General features: G+C 43.5%; 1 protein-coding gene across 1 annotated transcript; it reads right to left on the bottom strand.

Moving 5' to 3' along the window:
- Positions 1-15,787: 15,787 nt before the first annotated feature.
- Positions 15,788-16,727, bottom strand: hamp (hepcidin antimicrobial peptide). Its single transcript, XM_056285791.1, has 3 exons — positions 16,442-16,727; positions 16,255-16,332; positions 15,788-16,052 (listed from the first exon to the last, which is right to left on the bottom strand). Exons 1-3 carry the CDS (start codon positions 16,526-16,528, stop codon positions 15,945-15,947), a joined length of 273 nt encoding a protein of 90 aa, XP_056141766.1. The 5' UTR covers positions 16,529-16,727; the 3' UTR covers positions 15,788-15,944.
- Positions 16,728-22,144: the final 5,417 nt, after the last annotated feature.

Genomic DNA, 22,144 nt, shown 5'->3' with positions numbered 1-22,144 from the left:
CGAGAGAGTGAGAGAGCAAGAGAGTGAGAGAGAAAGAGAGTGAGAGAGCAAGAGAGTGAGAGAGCAAGAGAGCGAGAGAGTGAGAGAGCAAGAGAGTGAGAGAGAAAGAGAGAAAGAGAGTGAGAGAGAGAGCAAGAGAGCGAGAGAGTGAGAGAGCAAGAGAGTGAGAGAGAAAGAGAGAAAGAGAGTGAGAGAGCGAGAGAGTGAGAGAGCAAGAGTGAGTGAGAGAGAGAGCGAGAGTGACAGAGAGAGAGAGAGAGAACCAGAGAGAGAGATTATGCAGATTCCTAAACCCTGTCATGTCGACTCATAGCAGGCCTGAGAACCCTTGGGTCATTATGTGATTCTTCCAACACACACACACACACACACACAAACAATGCACGCGCATGTGCTCATGCATACATGCACACATACACACAAACACATACATGTATACACATAAATACACTTGCCCACACAGACAAAACAATGTACACACGTGGATGAGCACACACACATCCTGCAGTCTGGCTCTGTGCAGACTCAGAACCGCGGTGCACAGATCCATAACAATGACAAATCGTGATCTTCTCGATGTGCCTGGTGCTATCACAGGTAATGTGGGACGCAGGGCCGAATCTAATTTAGAAAAATGCAGCCGCACTTCAGTAAAATATGCTCTGAAGCCGACCAAGGTCTTCTGGCTGACACTGACTCATCACTGACGGGACAACACACCCACCTGAGGATGGGTGTGGTTAAAACCCCCTGAGCATCACGTCTTCAGACTCCACCTGCATCACACAGCTGAACTGATAGGATTTCACCATCTAGGGCTGAAAGATAAAAGGGGGAAAGAGAGAGAGACAGAGACAGCGAAAGAGAGAGAGACAGAGAGAGAGTGTGTGAGTATGTGTTTGTGTTATTTGGGATTTGTAAATCCGGGTATGTGTGTGTCTTTGAGTAAGTGTATATATGTGTGTTTGTGTTAGTGTGTGCCTTTAGGTTTGTGTGTGTGTGTGTGTGTTTGCCGATAAATCATAAGCTGAAAATGTTTAGCTGTTCGAGATGAAAGCTCGTCCCTGGTGCGGATGTGTGGAGCTGCAGTGTCCAGCGAGCAGTGTGAACACAACGTGCAGAAAAAGATTCTTACGTTTAAAGACCTGCAGGAAGCCTCTTCTTCTTCTGCAGCGGCCTCACAGCCTGCTGCTGGATGTGCAGTGTCATAATATCTGCTGTCTCCGAGCCACATAGATACATGATGTCATAATATCTGCTGTCTCCGAGCCACATAGATACATGATGTCATAATATCTGCTGTCTCCGAGCCACATAGATACATGATGTCATAATATCTGCTGTCTCCGAGCCAGATAGATACATGATGTCATAATATCGGCTGTCTCCGAGCCACATAGATACATGATGTCATAATATCTGCTGTCTCCGAGCCACATAGATACATGATGTCATAATATCTGCTGTCTCCGAGCCAGATAGATACATGATGTCATAATATCGGCTGTCTCCGAGCCACATAGATACATGATGTCATAATATCTGCTGTCTCCGAGCCACATAGATACATGATGTCATAATATCTGCTGTCTCCGAGCCACATAGATACATGATGTCATAATATCTGCTGTCTCCGAGCCACATAGATACATGATGTCATAATATCTGCTGTCTCCGAGCCACATAGATACATGATGTCATAATATCTGCTGTCTCCGAGCCACATAGATACATGATGTCATAATATCTGCTGTCGCTGAGCCATATAGATACATGATGTCATAATATCTGCTGTCTCTGAGCCACATAGATACATGATGTCATAATATCTGCTGTCTCTGAACCATATAGATACATGATGTCATAATATCTGCTGTCTCCGAGCCACATAGATACATGATGTCATAATATCTGCTGTCTCCGAGCCACATAGATACATGATGTCATAATATCTGCTGTCTCCGAGCCATATAGATACATGATGTCATAATATCTGCTGTCGCTGAGCCATATAGATACATGATGTCATAATATCTGCTGTCTCTGAGCCACATCGATACATGATGTCATAATATCTGCTGTCGCTGAGCCATATAGATACATGATGTCATAATATCTGCTGTCTCCGAGCCACATAGATACATGATGTCATAATATCTGCTGTCTCCGAGCCATATAGATACATGATGTCATAATATCTGCTGTCGCTGAGCCATATAGATACATGATGTCATAATATCTGCTGTCTCCGAGCCACATCGATACATGATGTCATAATATCTGCTGTCGCTGAGCCATATAGATACATGATGTCATAATATCTGCTGTCTCTGAGCCATATAGATACATGATGTCATAATATCTGCTGACTCTGAGCCATATAGATACATGATGTCATAATATCTGCTGTCTCTGAGCCATATAGATACATGATGTCATAATATCGGCTGTCTCTGAGCCACATAGATACATGATGTCATAATATCTGCTGTCTCCGAGCCATATAGATACATGATGTCATATCTGCTGTCGCTGAGCCATATAGATACATGATGTCATAATATCTGCTGTCTCCGAGCCACATCGATACATGATGTCATAATATCTGCTGTCGCTGAGCCATATAGATACATGATGTCATAATATCTGCTGTCTCTGAGCCATATAGATACATGATGTCATAATATCTGCTGACTCTGAGCCATATAGATACATGATGTCATAATATCTGCTGTCTCTGAGCCATATAGATACATGATGTCATAATATCGGCTGTCTCTGAGCCGTATAGGTACATGATGTCATAATATCTGCTGTCTCTGAGCCATATAGGTACATGATGTCATAATATCTGCTGTCTCTGAGCCACATAGATACAGGATGGGAAATACGCAGCTCTACATTAGTGACATCACAGCTATGATTAATTTGCAAGACCACCAAGCGGCATATTAAAAGCAGGTGTATGATGTCCAGAGACAGACTGTATGATGTCCCAGAGACAGACTGTACAATGTCCAGACACAGACTATATGATGTACCAGAGACAGACTGTATGATGTACCAGAGACAGACTGTATGATGTACCAGAGACAGACTGTATGATATCCAGGGACAGACTGCATGATGTCCCAGAGAGACTGTATGATGTCCCAGAGACAGACTGTATGGTGTCCCAGACAGACTGCATGATGTCCCAGACACTGTATGATATCCCAGAGACAGACTGTATGATGTCCCAGACAGACTGTATGATGTCCCAGAGAGAGACTGTATGATGTCCAGAGACAGACGGCATGATATCCCAGAGACTGACTGTATGATGTCCCAGAGACAGACTGTATGTCCACAGACTGCATTATATCCCAGAGACAGACTGTATGATGTCCCAGAGACAGACTATATAATGTCCCAGAGACAGACTGTGTGATGTCCAGAGACAGACGGCACGATATCCAGACACAGACTGTATGATGTCCCAGAGACCGACTTTCTGATATCCCAGAGACAGACTATATAATATCCCAGAGACAGACTGTATGATGTCCAGAGACAGACTGCACGATATCCCAGAGACTGACTGTATGATGTCCCAGAGAGAGACGGCATGATATCCCAGAGACTGACTGTATGATGTCCCAGAGACAGACTGTATGATGTCCACAGACTGCATGATATCCCAGAGACAGACTGTATGATGTCCAGAGACAGACTGCATGATAACCCAGAGACAGACTGTATGATGTCCCAGAGACAGACTGTATGATGTCCCAGACAGATAGTATGATGTCCCAGAGACAGACCATGCAGCTTCCCTTCTGGCTGCTGAATGCAAGACACGCGTTACCAGACTTGATGAGATAACTTGAACCTCAGTGAAATCCAATAAACAAACATGCCTAGAAGTGGGACTGCAAAGCTATCAGGGATGAGGCGACACACAAGGCTGATTGTGACTGTTATGCCCATGGCATTCATTCATTCTTGTTGTTAAAAAAAACAATTTAATTGAAAACAAATTTGTTCCCGGGCAGCCAGTTGTCTTGTCTAGATGACTCTTTTGTCCTCAACAGCATTATTCTTTCAGCCAACAGTAATGGGCCAACCCTGACTTGAACAAGTAGTCTGGCACTCTCTTTGGCAGAGAAAGATAGATGGATAGATAGACAGCAAAACAGACAGACAGATAGACAGATAGATAGATAGATCGATCGATCGATAGCCATATGACCAAGGCTGGTGGAATTTTTTTAGCATAGCCATCTATTCCGTTGCCTACCAACACAGGGATCACCGGTTCGAATCCCCGTGTTACCTCTGGCTTGGTCGGGCGTCCCTACAGACACAACTGGCCGTGTCTGCGGGTGGGAAGCCGGATGTGGGTATGTGTCCTGGTCGCTGCACTAGCGCCTCCTCTGGTTTGTCGGGGCACCTGTTTGGGGGGGGGGGGATGAGTTTCCACGCTAAGATGGGTAACTTAGTTGGTGAGTAGTTACATATTAAAAGGAATTTCAGGCCACCTAATTTTCTGAAAATGCGACATGGAATGAAATACCATATGGAGTCTCCGCCAAGCAAGCACCTCTTTAACCCATTAACCTGGAAAGTATAACTGATGACTATGAAATCAAGCACTTCAAGACCACCTCATATTTGATAGAACATGTTTCTTCGGTTTATGCTGTTTGTTTTGCCATATAAAGTCAATAAATGTTTTGTTGATGTCTCTGCATGTTGAGTTAGCTACACAAAGAGGTAAAGAAGGGTAAACCCAACGACAGAGTCCTTCTGCTTTGGATAACAGAACTCCACCTATGACAAAAAGATCTCTTTGAAGCCAACTGTTAAAAACACTCAGTTTTTTTAAGTCTTGGGGGAAAATTAAGATGTTGTCGTGCTGTAAGATTTTTATTAGTGTGAACTCCCAAGTATTTAACATCTTCTTTAACTGGAATTCCTTCAATTGTTTGATCTGAGGAATGGTGCAGACAAATTATTTCACATTTGTTCAAGTTAAGATTTAGTCCTGACGCAAGAGAAAAATATTCTATAATGTCAAGAGCCATGGACACTTGGTGCTTATTTTCTAGGAATAGAGTTGTTATCATCAGCTAGCTGGGACATCTTTATATTTTTTCCAAATATAGAAATTCCTTTTAAATTTGAGTTATTCAAAATACATACTGATAATAATTCTACAACTAAAATAAATAGAAATGCGGCAATAGGACAAGCTTGACGTAGACTAAGATGAATACTGAATCTTTTGGAAGTATCTCCATTTATCATAACAGCTGTTAATATTTTTGTAAAACATTTTGAGAGCTGATATAAAGTTGGGTCCAAAACCAAAGGATTCTAGAGTGTGAATCAAGAATTTATGTTCTATCGTGTCAAATGCTTTACCAAAGTCTAACAATAGAATAACTGCTTCTGATACAATTGAGTCTGCATCGTGTATTAGGTCTAAGACTAATCTTATATGACAGCTTATGTGGCGACCTTTTACTAAACCTGTTTGTGTTTTGTTGACAAGATTATGCAAATCTTTTTTACATCTATTGGCATATGCTAATGCTATCACTTTGTAATCTGTGTTAAAGAGAGTCATAGGTCACCAAGTGTCTATCGAAAGTGGATCCTTATCAGGCTTAGGAATTCATGACATAACTCCCTGTTTCATGGTAGTGGTCATCTCTTCTGTGTTAAGCATTCCTGAAACAACATAAATGTTGGTTTTTCTAAAAGGTCCCAAAAGTGTAAATAAAATTCTACTGGAAGACCATCAGAACCAGGGGCTTTTCCTTTTTTCATGCTTATTAAAATATCTCTAATTTGTAAAATATTTAACTTTGCATCACACAACGATTTAAAATCATTACTAATTATTGGCATATGGTCATGGACTTTTTGTAAAAATTTGTTGCAAACATTCCCATTAAAGTTAGATTTATAAAGATTTTCATAGAAAGAAGAAATAAAATCAGAAATTGGGACTGGGTCTTTGCATAAGGTATTGTTGATATTAACAGCAGATAAAGATTTTCTGTTGTAGTTTCTCTTTTCAAGACCAAAGAAGTAACCAGTATTTCTTTCTCCCTCCTCCTCCTCAAGCCACCTGGCTCTTGATCTGATGAAGGCAGCTTTAGCTAGATTAATATACATAGCGTCTAATGCTAGTTGTAAAGTATTCAGTTCTCTCTCTTCTTCTATTGAGTGATTCTTTTTTTAGCAGAATATCTAGCTTAGCCATGAGCTCAGTTTCTTTTAAATTTCTATTTTTCTTTAATACTTTACTACATTTAATGGTTGTGCATCTAACATTATTGAACTTGAAGCATTCCCATGTATTTCTATGGTTTTGTTCTGTGTCACAAGAGGAGAAAACTCTACAAGTAGGTCTTTAATGCTGATAGGGTGTGTCATTTAATAGAGAGATGTTTAATTTCCAATAACCACCAGTTTTTTTGTGATATTTTTTGTAACGTTTCTAATTTGAGAACAATCATTTTATGGTCAGTAAGTGGGGTGTATGATGGAACGAATCTTTTACATATTGCAAGAGGAGAGGAGAAATTAGGAACAGATAAATTCTGGATCTAATATTGATTTACATTACACCGTGTGTAGTCAACAAGATTGGGATTAAAGTGTCAGGCATCAGTCAAATTTAATTGACTGCACAGAGATGTAATAATATCACTATCTTGAGAGCTTCTGTTTGATCTTTGCGGGAATCTGTCAGTATTGTTGTTGGGTGCTTCATTAAAATCTTCTAATACTATAAGCTATGCATTAATTAGTACGTTTTTTTTAATAAATTTATTTCTGATTTTTCCCTTTTTCTCCCAATTTAGTGGCCAATCGATCCCTACTTTAGTTCAAACACCCACCCTCGTACTGCATGTGTTCGCCAACTGCATCTCTCCGGCCGGCAGTCCCGAAGGAGACGCCTCATCACTTCCGTGACAAGGTGAATCCAGGCCGAACCACTGCTTTTTCCCCACACACAGAGACACATTCATGTGATGAACACAAGCCGACTCCGACCCCCTCCCGAAGACAGCATTGCCAATTATTGTTGCTTCATCGAGTCCGGCCATAGTTGGATCTGACGAGACCGGGCCGCGAACCCCGGTCCCCAGTGGGCAACTGCATCAACACAAAGCCGATGCTTAGACCGCTACACCACCGCGGACCCCCAGTACGTTTGTTTTGTAAGTCACTTAATTTCTTGATTAGAGGAAAATGTCTCATTTGTGCTGCTAGAGTTATATCCATATACATTACAGATAATAAGATGTGCATTATCTAGCTTGGCAATTAATATAATCCATTTTCCATTTATGGGAGCAAATGATTCAAGGACATCACCTCTAAACTTGTGAAGCGGTATCATAGTTCCAGCAGAATGGTTTGACACGTGGCTAAATTAAATGAAATTTACCCACTGAGATTTCCAGAATTTACAACCCGTGTCAGGCGGCACGGTGGTGCAGTGGGTAGCGCAGTCACCTCATAGCAAGAAGGTCCTGGGTTCAAGCCCCGGGGTAGTCCAACCTTGGTGGGTCATCCTGGGTCGTCCTCTGTGTGGAGTTTGCATGTTCTCCATGTCTGCGTGAGTTTCCTCCGGGGGCTCCGGTTTCCTCCCACAGTCCAAAGACATGTAAGTCAGGTGAATTGGCCGTACTACATTGTCCCTAGGTATGAATGTGTGTGTGTGTGTGTGTGTGTGTTGGTGGTGGTGGTGGGGGGGGCTGTGATGGCCTGGCGGCCTTTCCAGGGTTTCTCCCTGCTTGCCGCCCAATGACTGCTGGGATAGGCTCCAGCATCCCTGCGACCCTGAGAGCAGGATAAGCGGTTTGGATAATGGATGGATGGATGGATGGATGTAGGTTGAGTCACAAGTCATACTGAGATCAAATAATAATAAAATAAAAATGATATAATCTGTCATGTTCCAAGGCCACATAGTCGAACGTTAGTCTTCTTTCATTAGCTCAGTCTGTTGACAGAAATTGCGACTTGTGGCTTCCAGTTAAATGATGCAGCAGCAGCAGCAGCACGGTATTTTCTATCTGGGAATAGTTCTTGTAACAGGGGGGACTTGATAGTTCCAAAATGAATGCCCTCTCTTTTCGTCGAAATCAGACTGTAGTTGACAGAATTATGACTTTCCAGTCATGCGATGGATAGTTTATTTTGCAATAGTTAGTGAAATTGGGGGTCCTGGCAATCAAATTTCCTCCCATCAATAAGGACAAATGGCCCGCTGAAAGACGCTCTTTTACCTCCGTCTTTGGCTTTTTTTAATCAGTGGCCATCTCTTCTCTCTTGCCTTGGGGTCTTCTGGAGTGACAGCCTCCCTCATCCAACGTTTGTCGTCACGGAGGTATTTGGACTCCTTTGCTCCTCTCCGTATCCTGTCTCTGAAGGTCCTCTATCTGACGACGGTCAGGTGTGGAGAGCCGTCTTCTCTCCGGGTTCCCACCCGACGCACGGCAGCGACGGGGAGCTTGTCACGGGTCCTCGGTGCTAAGTTGCTGAGGACGCCTACCATCTTGTCTCTTACGTCGTCTCCCACTGGCTCCTCCTCCTGCACAGTGGATTGTAACGCGCCACCTACGGCGAGATCTCTGGACATCTCGCGTAACTTGCGGTTGTCTCTTCTTAAACCAGGCACCTCACCTACGGCGACATCTCTGGACATCTCGCGTAACTTGCGGTTGTCTCTTCTTAAACCAGGCACCTCACCTACGGCGAGATCTCTGGACATCTCGCGTAACTTGCGGTTGTCTCTTCTTAAACCAGGCACCTCACCTACGGCGAGATCTCTGGACATCTCGCGTAACTTGCGGTTGTCTCTTCTTAAACTAGGCACCTCACCTACGGCGAGATCTCTAGACATCTCGCGTAACTTGCGGTTGTCTCTTCTTAAACCAGGCACCTCATCTACGGCGAGATCTCTGGACATCTCGCGTAACTTGCGGTTGTCTCTTCTTAAACCAGGCACCTCAGCATTAATGGCTTCCAGCTCCTCGCTATGCACCTTGACTCGACTGACGCGTTGCTGCACTGTAGTCGAGAGTTCCCATTGACTTCGAGATGGCGTCCATTGTTTTTTCGATTCTAGTCATTTTTTCTAAGACGCCGCTGAGACTATCGGTACTTAGCAGATTCTGTTTGCGTCGCCCTGAATGTGGAGGGTGGTCTCTTACTGGGAGTGGCTGGCAGGCAGCGCAGCAGAGGACGGATCAGCGGTCGCGGTTTCACTGCTAAAGCTAGCGTTACCCTGAGAAGAGCTGAGCATCTGCTCTTCCACGTTTTGGCTTTTCCTGTCTTTTCTGCCCATGAATGCAAGCAGATATTGCGTCTGTTGTTTCATATGGATCACATATAATTAATATGCGCGTATTATAGGAAGTTACTGAGTTGTTAGAATGTGATAAAATTGATCAGAAATACCTCGGTTCGTAGGCACGTTTTAAACACCTCTACCGCCCACAGCGCCATCTTGACTCGTCCGTTAACAAGCGGGCACGTGTCGGTATGGCCGCCGGCGTGACACTTTATGATAACTTCCGCCCGCTACGGCTACGGGGGGAAACGGATCACAAACTGGCGGGAAAAATGAAACAGCTAAATGAGCTAGCTAGGTAGCGTGGTGGTTCACAATGGAAGCCACGAGTAACGTTACCACTAGTGAGGACAGCGTTGCGAATTTAGTATCGATGCCGTTTTGAGGATTAAATTCTGATGAAAGGTTGGAGTCAGGAGGTGGAGCTGGAGGCGGCAGAGTTGAAGATGATAAGATTTTAATTGGGAGTTGTGACGTATTGAAGTTGTAGTACTGGAGGGTACCTCTAAGTGGCGCTGTAACCTTGAGAACCCCGCACTGTACTGATACACCACAGTCGAATAAGTAAACGTAGTTCAGTTTGCCTCAACCTGTCTCACATGCATGGGTGTGGTACACCACATGGTGTCAGAAGTTTGTCTTGAGAGACAGAAAGGACTCATAAAATGAGAAATGGACCAGCTGGAACCTCCAGGGATGTTAAACTTAGAAGGCAACCTCGCAGAAAATCGGCGAGTGTGGAAGCAGAAGTTTGAAATATATCTCGTTGCAAGTGGAATCTCAGAGAAGTCTGAAAAGGTAAAGGTAGCCACTTTCCCTCACGTGGCGGGAGATGACGCCATCAAAGTATTTAATACTTCTGATTTTGATGATGATGATAATGATGATGATGTCGACGACTTGGATGCGTTAAAAGAGCTGTTCAGGAAGTGCTGTGAACCCTCGAAAAGATGTCACGTACCAGAGACACATGTTTAACACGAGGGTACAGGGCGGCGCTGAATCCATTGATGCATACGTCACTGATCTTAGAAACCAAGCCAAAGATTGGGAATGTGGAGGGTTAACTGAGTCTTGATCAGAGACAGAGTTGTTTGTGGGATCACAAACGATCAGATCCGAGGCAGGCTGCTAAGGGAGCCAGAGCTAACGTTGCACAGAGCAGTTGACATATGCCGGGCAAGTGAAGTTAGCCAGAGCCAGCTGAAAAAGCTCCATGAGGAAACTGAAGTGCCAGTACAGAAAATACACAACCAGAACATGTTTGGAAAAAAGGACAGACTGCAAGAAAATGAGAAAAAACCACAAGCACAATGTGGGAGATGCGGGTATAAACATGAAGTAATGCAATGCCCTGCACTTGGCCAAACCTGTAGGAAATGTCACCGCAAGAATCACGATGCCAAAATGTGCAAGACAAGTGGACGGACGGATAACCGACGGAAAATCCAAGGAATTGACCGTGACACAGCAAGTGATGATGATATGTTCACAGGGACAGTTACAGTGAAAGAAAAAGACATGCATGTAAACAAAGTGGATGTGAAAACGGAGCTACAGAGATGTCTGGAAAGAAACTCTAAAGATAAATAAATACACAGCCACTCACAGTCATGATGGATACAGGTGCTGACTGTAATGTCATATCCAAGGGAGAATTAGATAAATTGAAACTGGAAGACAGTAAGCTGCAAAAGTCAAGCTACAAATTAGTGGGTTTCTTTGGGAAAAAAGAAAAGCCACTAGGGCAGAAGACTATTAAATGCCAATACAAAGACAGACAGTATGATCTAGTTTTTCAAGTGATAAAACAAGATGCAAAAGCAATACTGGGTAGCAAGTCGAGTGTTGACCTAGGCATGGTGAAGAGGATATATGGGGTAGAAGAAAAAACACAGACAGACATTTTGAGTGGATATGAAGATTTATTCACAGGACTAGGCTGTGTTCCTGGTGTGCACCATATTCAGTTAAATCTTGATGTCTCACCAGTGATTCATCCCCCTAGGAAGGTCCCAGTTGCTCTGAAAAAAGACATTGAAACAGAACTAAAATGTATGGAAAGCTCTGATGTCATAGAGAGACAGACAGAACCAACAGAATGGGTCAGCAGCATGGTGACTCTAGTGAAGCCGAATAAGATCAGGATATGTCTAGATCCGCAGGATTTAAATACAGCGATAAAAAGGGAGCACTACCCTCTTAAACAGTAGAGGAAGTAGTTGCAGAAATGCCGAACGCAAAGATGTTCTCTGTTTTAGATGCCAATCATGGTTACTGGCAAATCCAGTTAGATGAAGAAAGCTCAAAACTATGTACATTTAATTCACTACTAGGAAGGTACGGATTTAAGAGACTTCCTTTTGGCATATCATCAGCACCAGAAGTCTTTCAGAGGTGTTTAGCGCAGCATCTAGAAGGGCTTGAAGGGGTAGTGAATGCAGAGCCAGACTAAAAGATCTCACAGATAGCACACAGGAGGAGGAGCTGGATGTGAGCTACGTTGTGCAACAGCTACCTGTGTCAGAGGAGAAGCTCCAGCAGTTCAAAGAGGCAACTCAAGACGATGAGGAACTAAGACAGGTCATAGCAGCAGTGCAGGATGGATGGCCTGAGTCATGGAGCCAAGTTCAAAAAGCCATACGACAGTACCGGACTTTTAAAGAAGAGTTTCCGTACTCTGATGGGCTGTTGTTCAAAAATTCAAAACTGATCGTGCCTGCAAAGATGAGAGAAGAGATGCTGGAGAAAATTCACGAGTCTCCTATGGGAATTGTGAAAAGTAAAGAAAGGGCTGTAGAGGAGCTCAAGCAGGAGTCGTTGCAACTTTCTCTTTCGGCTACACAACGTGCACCATTTATTCCTTCACCATTACAACAACAACAAAAAACCCGCGCAGCGGAAGTGTGTCACTGTAAACCCGAACCGAGGAAACAGCAGCTGTAAACTAACGTTCCTACTAGCTCAATAAGGGGAATGATGTAGCCCCATAACCACTACAGGGCCAGAGATATCTTGTTTTGGCCGGGGATGGCAAAACAAATCGAGGACATTGTGCAGAAATGTGCAGTGTGCAACAAACATAAAAACCAAAATCCAAGAGAGCCTTAGATATCTCATCCAGTCCCAGAGAGGGTGTGGTCAAAGGTTGGAATAGACTTATTCCATTTCAATAATGCAGAATATTTGCTCTGTGTCGGCTACTTTTCAAAGTACCCCGAAATTACAAAATTAAGTGGTACAACAAGCAAGCACATCATAACTGCTCTAAAATCTATGTTTGCCAGACACGGGGCACCAGATGAACTTGTTTCAGATAATGCAAGGCATCTAGTAAGTGTAGAAATGCAAAGGTTTGCTACCAGCTGGGAGTTCAAGCATACCACCACCTCGAGTCCTGAGTTTCCACAATCAAATGGCCAGGCAGAACGAGCCATTCAAACAGTCAAGCGTCTGTTGAAGAAAGCACAGAGGAGTCACACAGACCCATACATCGCTCTACTAGAGGACAGAAACACGCCGCTGGATGGAGTACGCTACTCCCCCGCACAGCTGCTTATGGGTAGGAGGCTGAAATCAAAAATACCTGTGTCCAAGAGCCTGCTGAGGCCACGAGTATACAAACACATGCGGAGCAAGTTGATTAACAGGCAAAACAAGCAGCAACACTATTTTGATCGTGGAACAAGGAAACTGCCAGAGGTGAAGAAAGGAGAAAGAGTAAGAATCAGACAGCAGAACACAAAAATGTGGCAACCTGCCGTGATACTGGATAAACATGACAAGCCAAGATCATACATAGTACAAGCCGACAATGAGCAAATCCACAGAAGGAACAGAAGACACATTCTGAAAACAAAAGAAAACAGGATTTTACCAAAACCAACAGAGACTGTGGGACACACACTTGATCCTCCACAGCTGATGGATGATGGACAGCTCCATGCAGGACGAGAACCAGAACGAGGTGAAGTGATCCTAGAAAGACTCTTATCTGAAAGACACTCACCTGCAAAGACACCACCACCACCAGCTTTCACTCCAGAAGGAAAGTCACCTGTAAGGTCTCAGTTACCAGTTGTCTCTCTTAAGTCAGCAGCTACAAATGAGACTGTAAAAACCACATGTTGTGGTCGACCAGTTCGACTTCCCTTGAAGTTCTGAAACTAATGCCGAAAGAAATCAAGAACTGTTAAAACTGTGTTGTTCTCTGTGAAACTTCAGTAAAAGACTGAGTTGACTGTTTCTATTGCAACATATTAAAAAAACTGTTATGTACTAAAAGATTAGGGAAATCTCAGTTATGGAGTTCATTAATGCAGCAGTTTGGTAAAAAAAACCTAATTATTGACTTACTATTACAAGATGTTGTTAACTACTGAGTATTCTAGTAAAGTTCAAAATAAATAACTAGAAAAAGGGAAATGTGACGTATTGAAGTTGTAGTACTGGAGGGTACCTCTACGTGACGCTGTAACCTTGAGAACCCCACACTGTACTGATATACCACAGTCGAATAAGTAAACGTTGTTCAGTCTACCTCCACCTGTCTCATGCTTGGGTCTGATACACTACAGGAGTGATGAAGAAGGACAGGATTAGGAAGGAGTATATTAGAGGGACAGCTCAGGGTGGACGGTTTGGAGACAAAACAAGAGAGGCAAGATGGAGATGGTTTGGACATGTGTGGAGGAGAGATGCTGGGTATACTGGGAGAAGGATGCTGAATATGGAGCTGCCAGGGAAGAGGAGAAGAGGAAGGCCAAAGAGGAGGTTTATGGATGTGGTGAGGGAGGACATGCAGGTGGCTGGTGGGACAGAGGACAGGAAGAGATGGAAACGGATGATCCGCTGTGGCGCCCCCTAATGGGAGCAGCTGGAAGTAGTAGTAGTAGTAGTAGTAGCAGCAGTAGTAGTAGTAGTAGTAGCAGCAGTAGTAGTAGTAGTGGCAGTAGTAGTGGTAGTAGTAGTAGCAGTAACAGTAGTAGTAGCAGTAGTAGTAGCAGTAACAGTAGTAGTAGCAGCAGTAGCAGTAGTAGTAGCAGTAGTAGTAGCAGTAACAGTAGTAGCAGCAGTAGCAGCAGTAGCAGTAGTAGTAGCAGTAGTAGTAGTAGTAGTAGTAGTAGTAGTAGTAGTAGTAGTAGTAGTAGTTGGAGTTAATCAACAACGGCGGACCTAGGCCAGAGCTTAATTTGGTAATCTATTTAAAATCTAACAGGCTGCTGTGCCAACTGATTTTAATCTGGCCGCCGATGCCACTAAGGTTTATTTGGGAAAACGGTAATTATGCAGAATTATCAGTCAATCTGTGAATTTATCAAGTCAGCGGTCATTATACACATTTACCGTAACATGCATAGGCCACAGTGCCAAACTGATAATATCATTCATTAACAATATTGCTTGTTTGTGGTGGTAGGTTTTTAATTTTGAGTCCAAAATGTTCAACAAAAAAACAAGTGAATGCTTTTATTTCAGTTCTTTGGCAAGTGACCGTGGTTTAAACAGGATAATGAAGCCCAACGTGTGCATCAAGCGGTGTTTTAAATCCCCCCTTACACATTCAACACAACATATAACCTCACCTGCAGATGTAAACAGCGTTCCATACGGACCAAGGAAATGCTCTCTCAGAAACGAATGACTGGACCGAGAATGAGACAAAGGGGCCCCTGGGCACAGACATGTAAAGCCCCCCCCCCCCCGAAAAGGCCCAGGGCCCCCCCCGAAGGCCTGGGCCCGGTGGGGCCTGGGCCCGGTAGGGCCTGGGCCCGGTAGGCCCATTGGGTAATGCACCCATGGTTAAGAGAAAGGACTTTTAACAGCATAAGCTCGGATATGTACAGCCCAGGACAGGCACATGCCTTCGGTCTAGAAACCACAATCCTCCACGGTGGCGAGCAGCGTCATGGCGTACAAGCCTCGAACGCGTCTCAGCGCAGTGAACCCAACAGTACTGCGTGTTTCAGGCTGTCGGCCGTGATCGGCGAGGCCAATCTAACCTGTGAGGTGTCGGCTGCAAAACAGTGCACAACATTTCACTAAGCTCGTTCGGAGCATGGACGAGCTTAGTGCTTTCAACTTTCATCCTACATACACTGTGAGCATTGACATGTGCCTTCTTTTATTAACGTCCTAACGAATATCAAGAATGAGAAATGAGAATCTATTGTGATGATTTGAACGTGAACCAAAACAGATGCTGTGGCAGCTGTTTTTTAAGATACACTTTTTTATCATTTATAAAGTTTTGACTTGATAAAACAGATTTAGATGAAGAAACTATCGTAACAAGAGGATTTACAGAACCACATTTTACCTCGCTGAGCATACAAAAAGACCATCATTAGTTGAAAATATTTAAAAAATACTAAATAAACAGAATAGTCCTTGTTTAAATGAACCACAAATTCTTTTGTTATGTGCTTCTTTTATTTATTTTTTAATCGCATCTCCACAAAATCATATTAACACAATGCAAAAGTAGATAACAGGCTGGACATTAGAGAGAGAGGTCGAATAGGCTGGTCCTCAGGTTCGAAAAGCAGAATAATAAATTAAAGTTAGGCGGATGCTGTTTGAATCCTCAAAATTTGCAGCAGAAACCACAGCCGCTTTGGCCGGGACAGCAGTTGCAGCACACCTGGCAAAGAGACAGATGGCTCATCCTCTTCTGTCTGGAACGAGCTGGAATCTGGATTTTAAAAAAGAGGAGACAACGAGGCGCATGTGACAAGAGATAGGGGTTCATTCCTCTGTTAGTGTCATGCACACTCGGCTCGTGCCGCCCCTCCGTGGAGAGAGCAGCAAGCCACTCTGTTGGGGAGAACACAGCCACTTGGATTTTAATTTGCTGCTGGTAATTGGCTTAATTCATTCAATCAAATGGAACATACCATCCACGACCCCGCTGACATCTGGTGATGTTCTGCTGCTGGAGTGTCATTGCTCTCTGCCTCCTCTGGCTCGCGCACCTGCCAGTGAATTAATATGAAGGAATGTGAAGGAATAACAGCTCAGCATCCTGACACAACATTCACAGAGGATAAAGAGGAATCAAGGGAATTAAAGTCAAACTCTCACCCCAGTGGATGGGCCGGCGGAGATCTCCAGAATGCAAATAAAGGCGAGCACGAGTGTCACTGCAACTGCAATGCTGAATGCCTTCATCTTTCTTTCTTTCTTTCTTCTTTTTTTAGTTAAATCCTTCTGAGATCAGGGTTGAAAAAGCTTCTCTCTCATGGGCTTGGTGCCACCGAAGAGCACTGCAGTATCTTCAACCAGCGTCTTCACAAATGGACAGCTGTGGATCTTCGGCTTGCTCTGGTCAGCTCTCTTTTGAGATCTTCCCCTGGTTTGTGAGCTGACCAGCAGCGTGCAAGTATTTATGCCCACTTCCATAGCTGTTGCCTCATCGTTTGGGAAAAGCCCGGCCCATTGCTGACAACTGTTACCTAACTGCAGCGGGAAAGTTTTGACCTCTGTGTCTCTTCATACTTCTCTGACAGGATGGGAATTTTTCTAATTTATTTCTGATTTGCAGCCCTGCATCTGTTCAACAATATGAAATCAGCCATGAACTTTAAAATTGAATTATTTTCCGCAGAGGAAACACACAATTCCACACATGAGCGAGCTGCTGCTGTAGAACCAGCATACACATCTTTGTTTTAGTTTTGGGGGGTTTTTTTTACTGCAAATGGACACAATCTATATTCTGTACTGAGACGGTTTCAATACTCCTGACAAAAACTGCCTCACACATTCATGTCGAGGGTGATGCCGTTGTTACTCGTTAACCACAGGGAAAATAATGCGAGGAAAGTTTGGAAATTCCAGTGGCAATGTCTCAAGACAGCATGGGGGCAGTTACTCCATGGCTGAGTGAGCTGCACTCTGTCTGACCTGGGAAACCCTCGACACTCTGGAGTAGCCAACCTTGAGTTTAAAGGGATGTAATTACAATCTCTCAAACGGAATAATTAGCCTATCAATTTAACACTTCCATTTTTTAATGCATAATACAGGGAACCTGTGGTCGAACCAAATGAAATCCTTCAGAGAGAGCAGCAGCCAATACCGGGACGAAAAGAACTGGAAGCCTGAAAGGTGTTTGAATATTCAGTAGACGTACATGACCATAATCCAAATGGGTTTTATGATATCTGTTCAGCAAAAAAAGAAAACCCTTCTCAACCTGTTTTATCCTTAAACAAATCTCCATACTGTGCTATGATTGTTTCTTTTTGTCCTTTGAATGAGATAGAGTTCATATCTCTGGCTTTCATGGCTCACTTTTGCTACAAGCTTAATGAAGTACCAGCCATTATTCGCTTATCTAACTGGTAAGAGTCCAATTTGTTCGTCAAAATATCCGAAACAATAGGACACGTTTGTTCCAGGGGTAATCTACGAAACACCACAATAATGGCAGCAAGGGCCCACTCAGTTGGAAAAATACAGAAGATTGGATTTTGTGATTGTTTTCCTCATTGTCTCTGAGAGACAATAAACAACTTTATTAGGATTAATTATCCTGTCAGTATGCCATAAATTTACCAACATGTAAATATATGGACGACTCAATAACGGTGGATAACAGAATGAGACACAACCGTTAACTGTAGCAAGTAATCACGGATAGAATCGGTGACCATTTTTAGTCTCATTATTCTTCCGGAGCCTATCTAAATTGTGCCATGCGGAGCCCTGCGACAGTCTGTCTCCTGGGCTGATAACCTCGGCGGCACTTTGTATTTGCTTTGGCCGACCATCATGTCAGCGTAAACAAATATAACCACAAATGACTAGGCCTGTATTGGAATCTACTCATGTTTTATAATATGAGCTGTTGGAGGACACAGGTGCAAGTGATGGTGGTTTATGCGTGGTTTTTTTGTGCTCTTCAGAGAAGGTTGAATCAGTTCATCTGGACACAACATTTACTGACAGATGTCAATAAATGTTGTCCAGATGAACTGATCCAACCTTCTCTGATCTTCTTACCTGGATTACTGAGCATGCAGCAAGACATTTGTTGTGCTCAGTGTGTGAGATAGCGTGAGGCTTGCGGCAGGGTAGTGGGGTGGGGTGGTGTTTAAGGGGCTACCATGTTGAACTAATATCGACTCTTTATTATTCATGTGTGCTCGTGATGTGCCGTGTCATTCTGCATCACTCGGCCAGTTATTTGCTTCTCCTCTGAGACAAATATGACACCAACTGACTCACTGAAAATGTAAATATTTCATCAAAGGAGGCAATAAGGACGTGTGCCCATATGAGAGACAGAGTAAAAGAAAAACAAGGAAAGAGAGACAGGACAAGGTAGAAGGAGAGAGGAGAGGCAGAACAAAAAAGTCAGCTCTGGGGCTTTCTAGGCATGTGTTTGTGTGCATCTGTTACAGCCAACAAGGCTATCAGTGGGGAATCTTCTGGTCAAACAAAGCTAGGCACCAGTACGGCGGACGGATTCACCCCATCCGGCGCCATTCAACCTCCCTAGCCCCCGGTCCAGGGCATTGGCCTCCTGTCTGTCACTATTTCATCATCAGTCATTTGTGTCCTCTGCCATTTTGTCAACTTCCATTCCTCCTCCCTCCCTCTCTTCTTTCCTATCCCCTCTTAACATGGTGCCAAGAGAGGTTTAAAAAAAAAAAAAAAGATGAAATAAATAAGAAAAATGTCAGCTCACTACGTGAGTTTGGCACCAGCCAAACTCCCCAACCTCAGATTCTGGCTGCCACCCTGGCTTGTTTGAGCAAGTCACTATGATCAATAGAAAGTGGGCCATGGGGGTGCCACAGTTAGAGCCTTTCATGATATGTCACTGAGTAAACAAACGTGAATGGCTTGTTGCAGAGGGGAATGGCCACGCACTGCACCCGGACGCATCAAGTATACCTGGCTGCAGCCTGTACATTTGATTTGATTGGTTAACTGTCAAATTTGGGCAGGGTTAGACATCGATTTCATTGGTTTGGACTTGGGTTTGCTGTTTGGGTGGGGTTAAGGTTAGGGTTAGGGACGGGTGGGTGGGTGGGTGGTATTAACTTTCACCGTTGAACCCCGCAGCCAGGTACTCCTCGACCGCCTTGCTGTTGTCCAACTGTAATGTCATCTGTTCAACTTGGGGGACAGTGTTGAGAGTCCAGTGATGGATGGGCTCTACGTGGTAATGGATGACATGGTTGGGGAATTTCCAGAAGGAGGCATAATATTTTGTATTTACTATTTTGGGAGTTTGGACATCTTAGTGAACATTACAAATTGGGAATATCTCTATTTTACACATGAGGAAAAACTGGGAACTCCCCAGTATTCAGGTAGACAATATTCCATAAATCCGGATTTAAAGGTCCTGTATTTTCCCAGTTTTCATCAGTTCTATATAATTACCAGTAGTCTCTATACCACACTAAGTTTTGTGTTCGTAACAGATTATCCAGCGCAGAAAAATAAACTCATGAAGTCCTAATCCCTTACATGTTGTGACATACAGTATAATACACAGTAACTAATACCTGAATAATACAACACACTATGATAAAAGATATTTGTATTCATCAGCTAAATTTGCTTTCTTTTTGAAATGGCTGAAAAATCATGATCATTAAGTTAAAGTTGGTCCGCTAATTAACTTGAGTACTTTTAAACAATGGCAATTAAACTCACTTGTAGCTCCTCTATACAGAAACAGAGCTATGCCTCATAATAATTATAACAGTTCTGGTTTATTTTATGTTAGACTCATTATATTTTGATGGTTTAAGTCTGACCTTAATGAAGCTGAGTTCCTCATGTGGGGAACAATAATATCTCAGTACAGTCCGACGTAAGTACTGATGCCTCCAAAATGATCATTGAAGGGGCATCTCCTCCTTTGCCAGACCTAACAACCCTGTACCAATGCATCCACAGGCTCTGAACTCCAGCATAGCCTGTTTTAAAACAAAGACGCAAGCCTTTGCTGTAATAACCACTACTCCATATATGACCTAACCTCAAACTCTGCTGCTCCACCTGCCTCTCCTCCTCCCCCTGGCCTTGCCCTGTTGCTGGTGGGGCCAGCGTTCTCCCGCTAAAGTGCTGCACCATGTTTCGAGCAAAGTAACAGGCTGGCTGAGGTATCGTTTACTTTCACAGAATGCCCATATTTATTGTTTGGTATCGAATAAAAATTTGAATTCCATGTTTGTCTGTGCTGCAGAATGCCACACAGCAATTTTCCCAATCTTTCATTTGCCCTGTTAATGACATATTTAATGATTTTATCCCATTGCAAAGACATATGGGTGATCAATTTTCCCATACAACATTTATTGCATTCCTCAATCAATGCCACGATGAGGAAAAAAAACCCGTTTTCTAATAATTTATAGGCCCTTTAAAGAAAAGCATGCAGCTGCTGTTGTTTCTTCTTAATTCTTAGGGGTAACTGTGCTTTTCTAAATTAATATTCTTTACTGTCAACAAATTCAGAAGCCCCAAGTCAGTTTGATCAATGCCTCTGTAGATACGGTACAAATTGAGACGGTGCCCCTTCACGTATTCTGAGCACATTCCCTAGACCCCACTACTTGACTACAGCAGAATACCAACCTTTGTTCTGCTGTTTTTGTGAGTGAGGCGTGCTGTGGCTGTGTAGTGATTACCGGCAGCCCAAAAAACAGAGAGTCTGTGATACAAAGGTATGAGCAGGATGTGCATCGGAGAGAACAAAGCGCTCTCTGCAAGACATTCTCCACAAATCACAACATCCAAGAGAGAGGGGCTGTGAATGAGGATGAGGATGAGGCAGTGGACAACACACATAGCTGACATTGTATTTCTGCAGGAAACACAACAACTGAAGGTGCAAAGGCAAGAAAAACCCCGAGCCATGTAGTCCTGGCTCTCTGGCGGCATGCGCTGGCCTTCAGTGACTACAAGTCAACCATGAGCATTATTCAGCCATCAGCCACTGGCAGAAAGGAGTTAGGGCAATAACTCCTAAAAGGACTAGTTTTCCAATTACTGCAGGTTGTTTTTGCTTTACCCTCAAGGCATACAAATGGTAAGTGAGATTAGGGAACAATTTTCTAAACAATAACCACATACTGCACTTTCAAATCCATTAAAACCTGTTTTTCAGCAATAATAATTTGTCGCTTACAACAACGACACTTGCATGATGTTCAAACACCAAGTCATATGACGACTTGTCGCTGCAGAGAAGTAGCCGTGTCAGTCAAAGTGTTTCACATACCAAACCTTAACACAGCTACGCCGCGCGGATTGTACTTCCAAAATGCTTTACATCACATATACGTAACCCTGCAGGCCTCTCCTGGGGTACGGGAGGAGGAGGGACTCACAGAGACAAGGTGAGAGGCAGACACAGAGAAAGACAGGGGGAGTATGTCCCAATCAGGGAAGTACGTGGGATCAGAGATCAGCCACCTCAAATAAAGCCAGGGACACACAGACGCCTGTTTGACTGGCAGCCGTCTGACAGCCTGGCTGGGAGACATACTGGGAGAGAAGGGAAAGGGAGGAAAGGGGAGAATAAAGTAAATCAGTGTTAATACCTTGGTGTCAGCCGTGTGACTCCAGAACCACAGAAACAGATTTTAATAGCTACAAGCAGTGCTAGATAGGAGAATTTAGGATGCACACTATTGAACTTTTTTTTGTTGTTGCCAACAACTGATGCTTCAGACAGCAGTTTTGGCTGATATCAATGTTGATATTTTTCATTTCATTGCAATACAAGTGGCAGGTGGCCAGCACAGGGCGCTGGGGTGC

The sequence above is a fragment of the Lampris incognitus genome, chromosome 9, assembly GCF_029633865.1.
Source record: "Lampris incognitus isolate fLamInc1 chromosome 9, fLamInc1.hap2, whole genome shotgun sequence".
NCBI classification, from domain to species: Eukaryota; Metazoa; Chordata; class Actinopteri; order Lampriformes; family Lampridae; genus Lampris; species Lampris incognitus.
This window is presented reverse-complemented; position numbering and strand designations above follow the sequence as displayed.

What these genes read in the sequence shown, in the direction of transcription:
- hamp (XM_056285791.1), bottom strand. Translation starts at nt 16,528, where the DNA reads ATGAAGGCATTCAGCATTGCAGTTGCAGTGACACTCGTGCTCGCCTTT. An exon ending in CCGCCGGCCCATCCACTGGG is followed by an intron (nt 16,333 to 16,441) that starts GTGAGAGTTTGA and finishes ATTCACTGGCAG; the next exon opens with GTGCGCGAGCCAGAGGAGGC. An exon ending in TGTCAGCGGGGTCGTGGATG is followed by an intron (nt 16,053 to 16,254) that starts GTATGTTCCATT and finishes TTTAAAATCCAG; the next exon opens with ATTCCAGCTCGTTCCAGACA.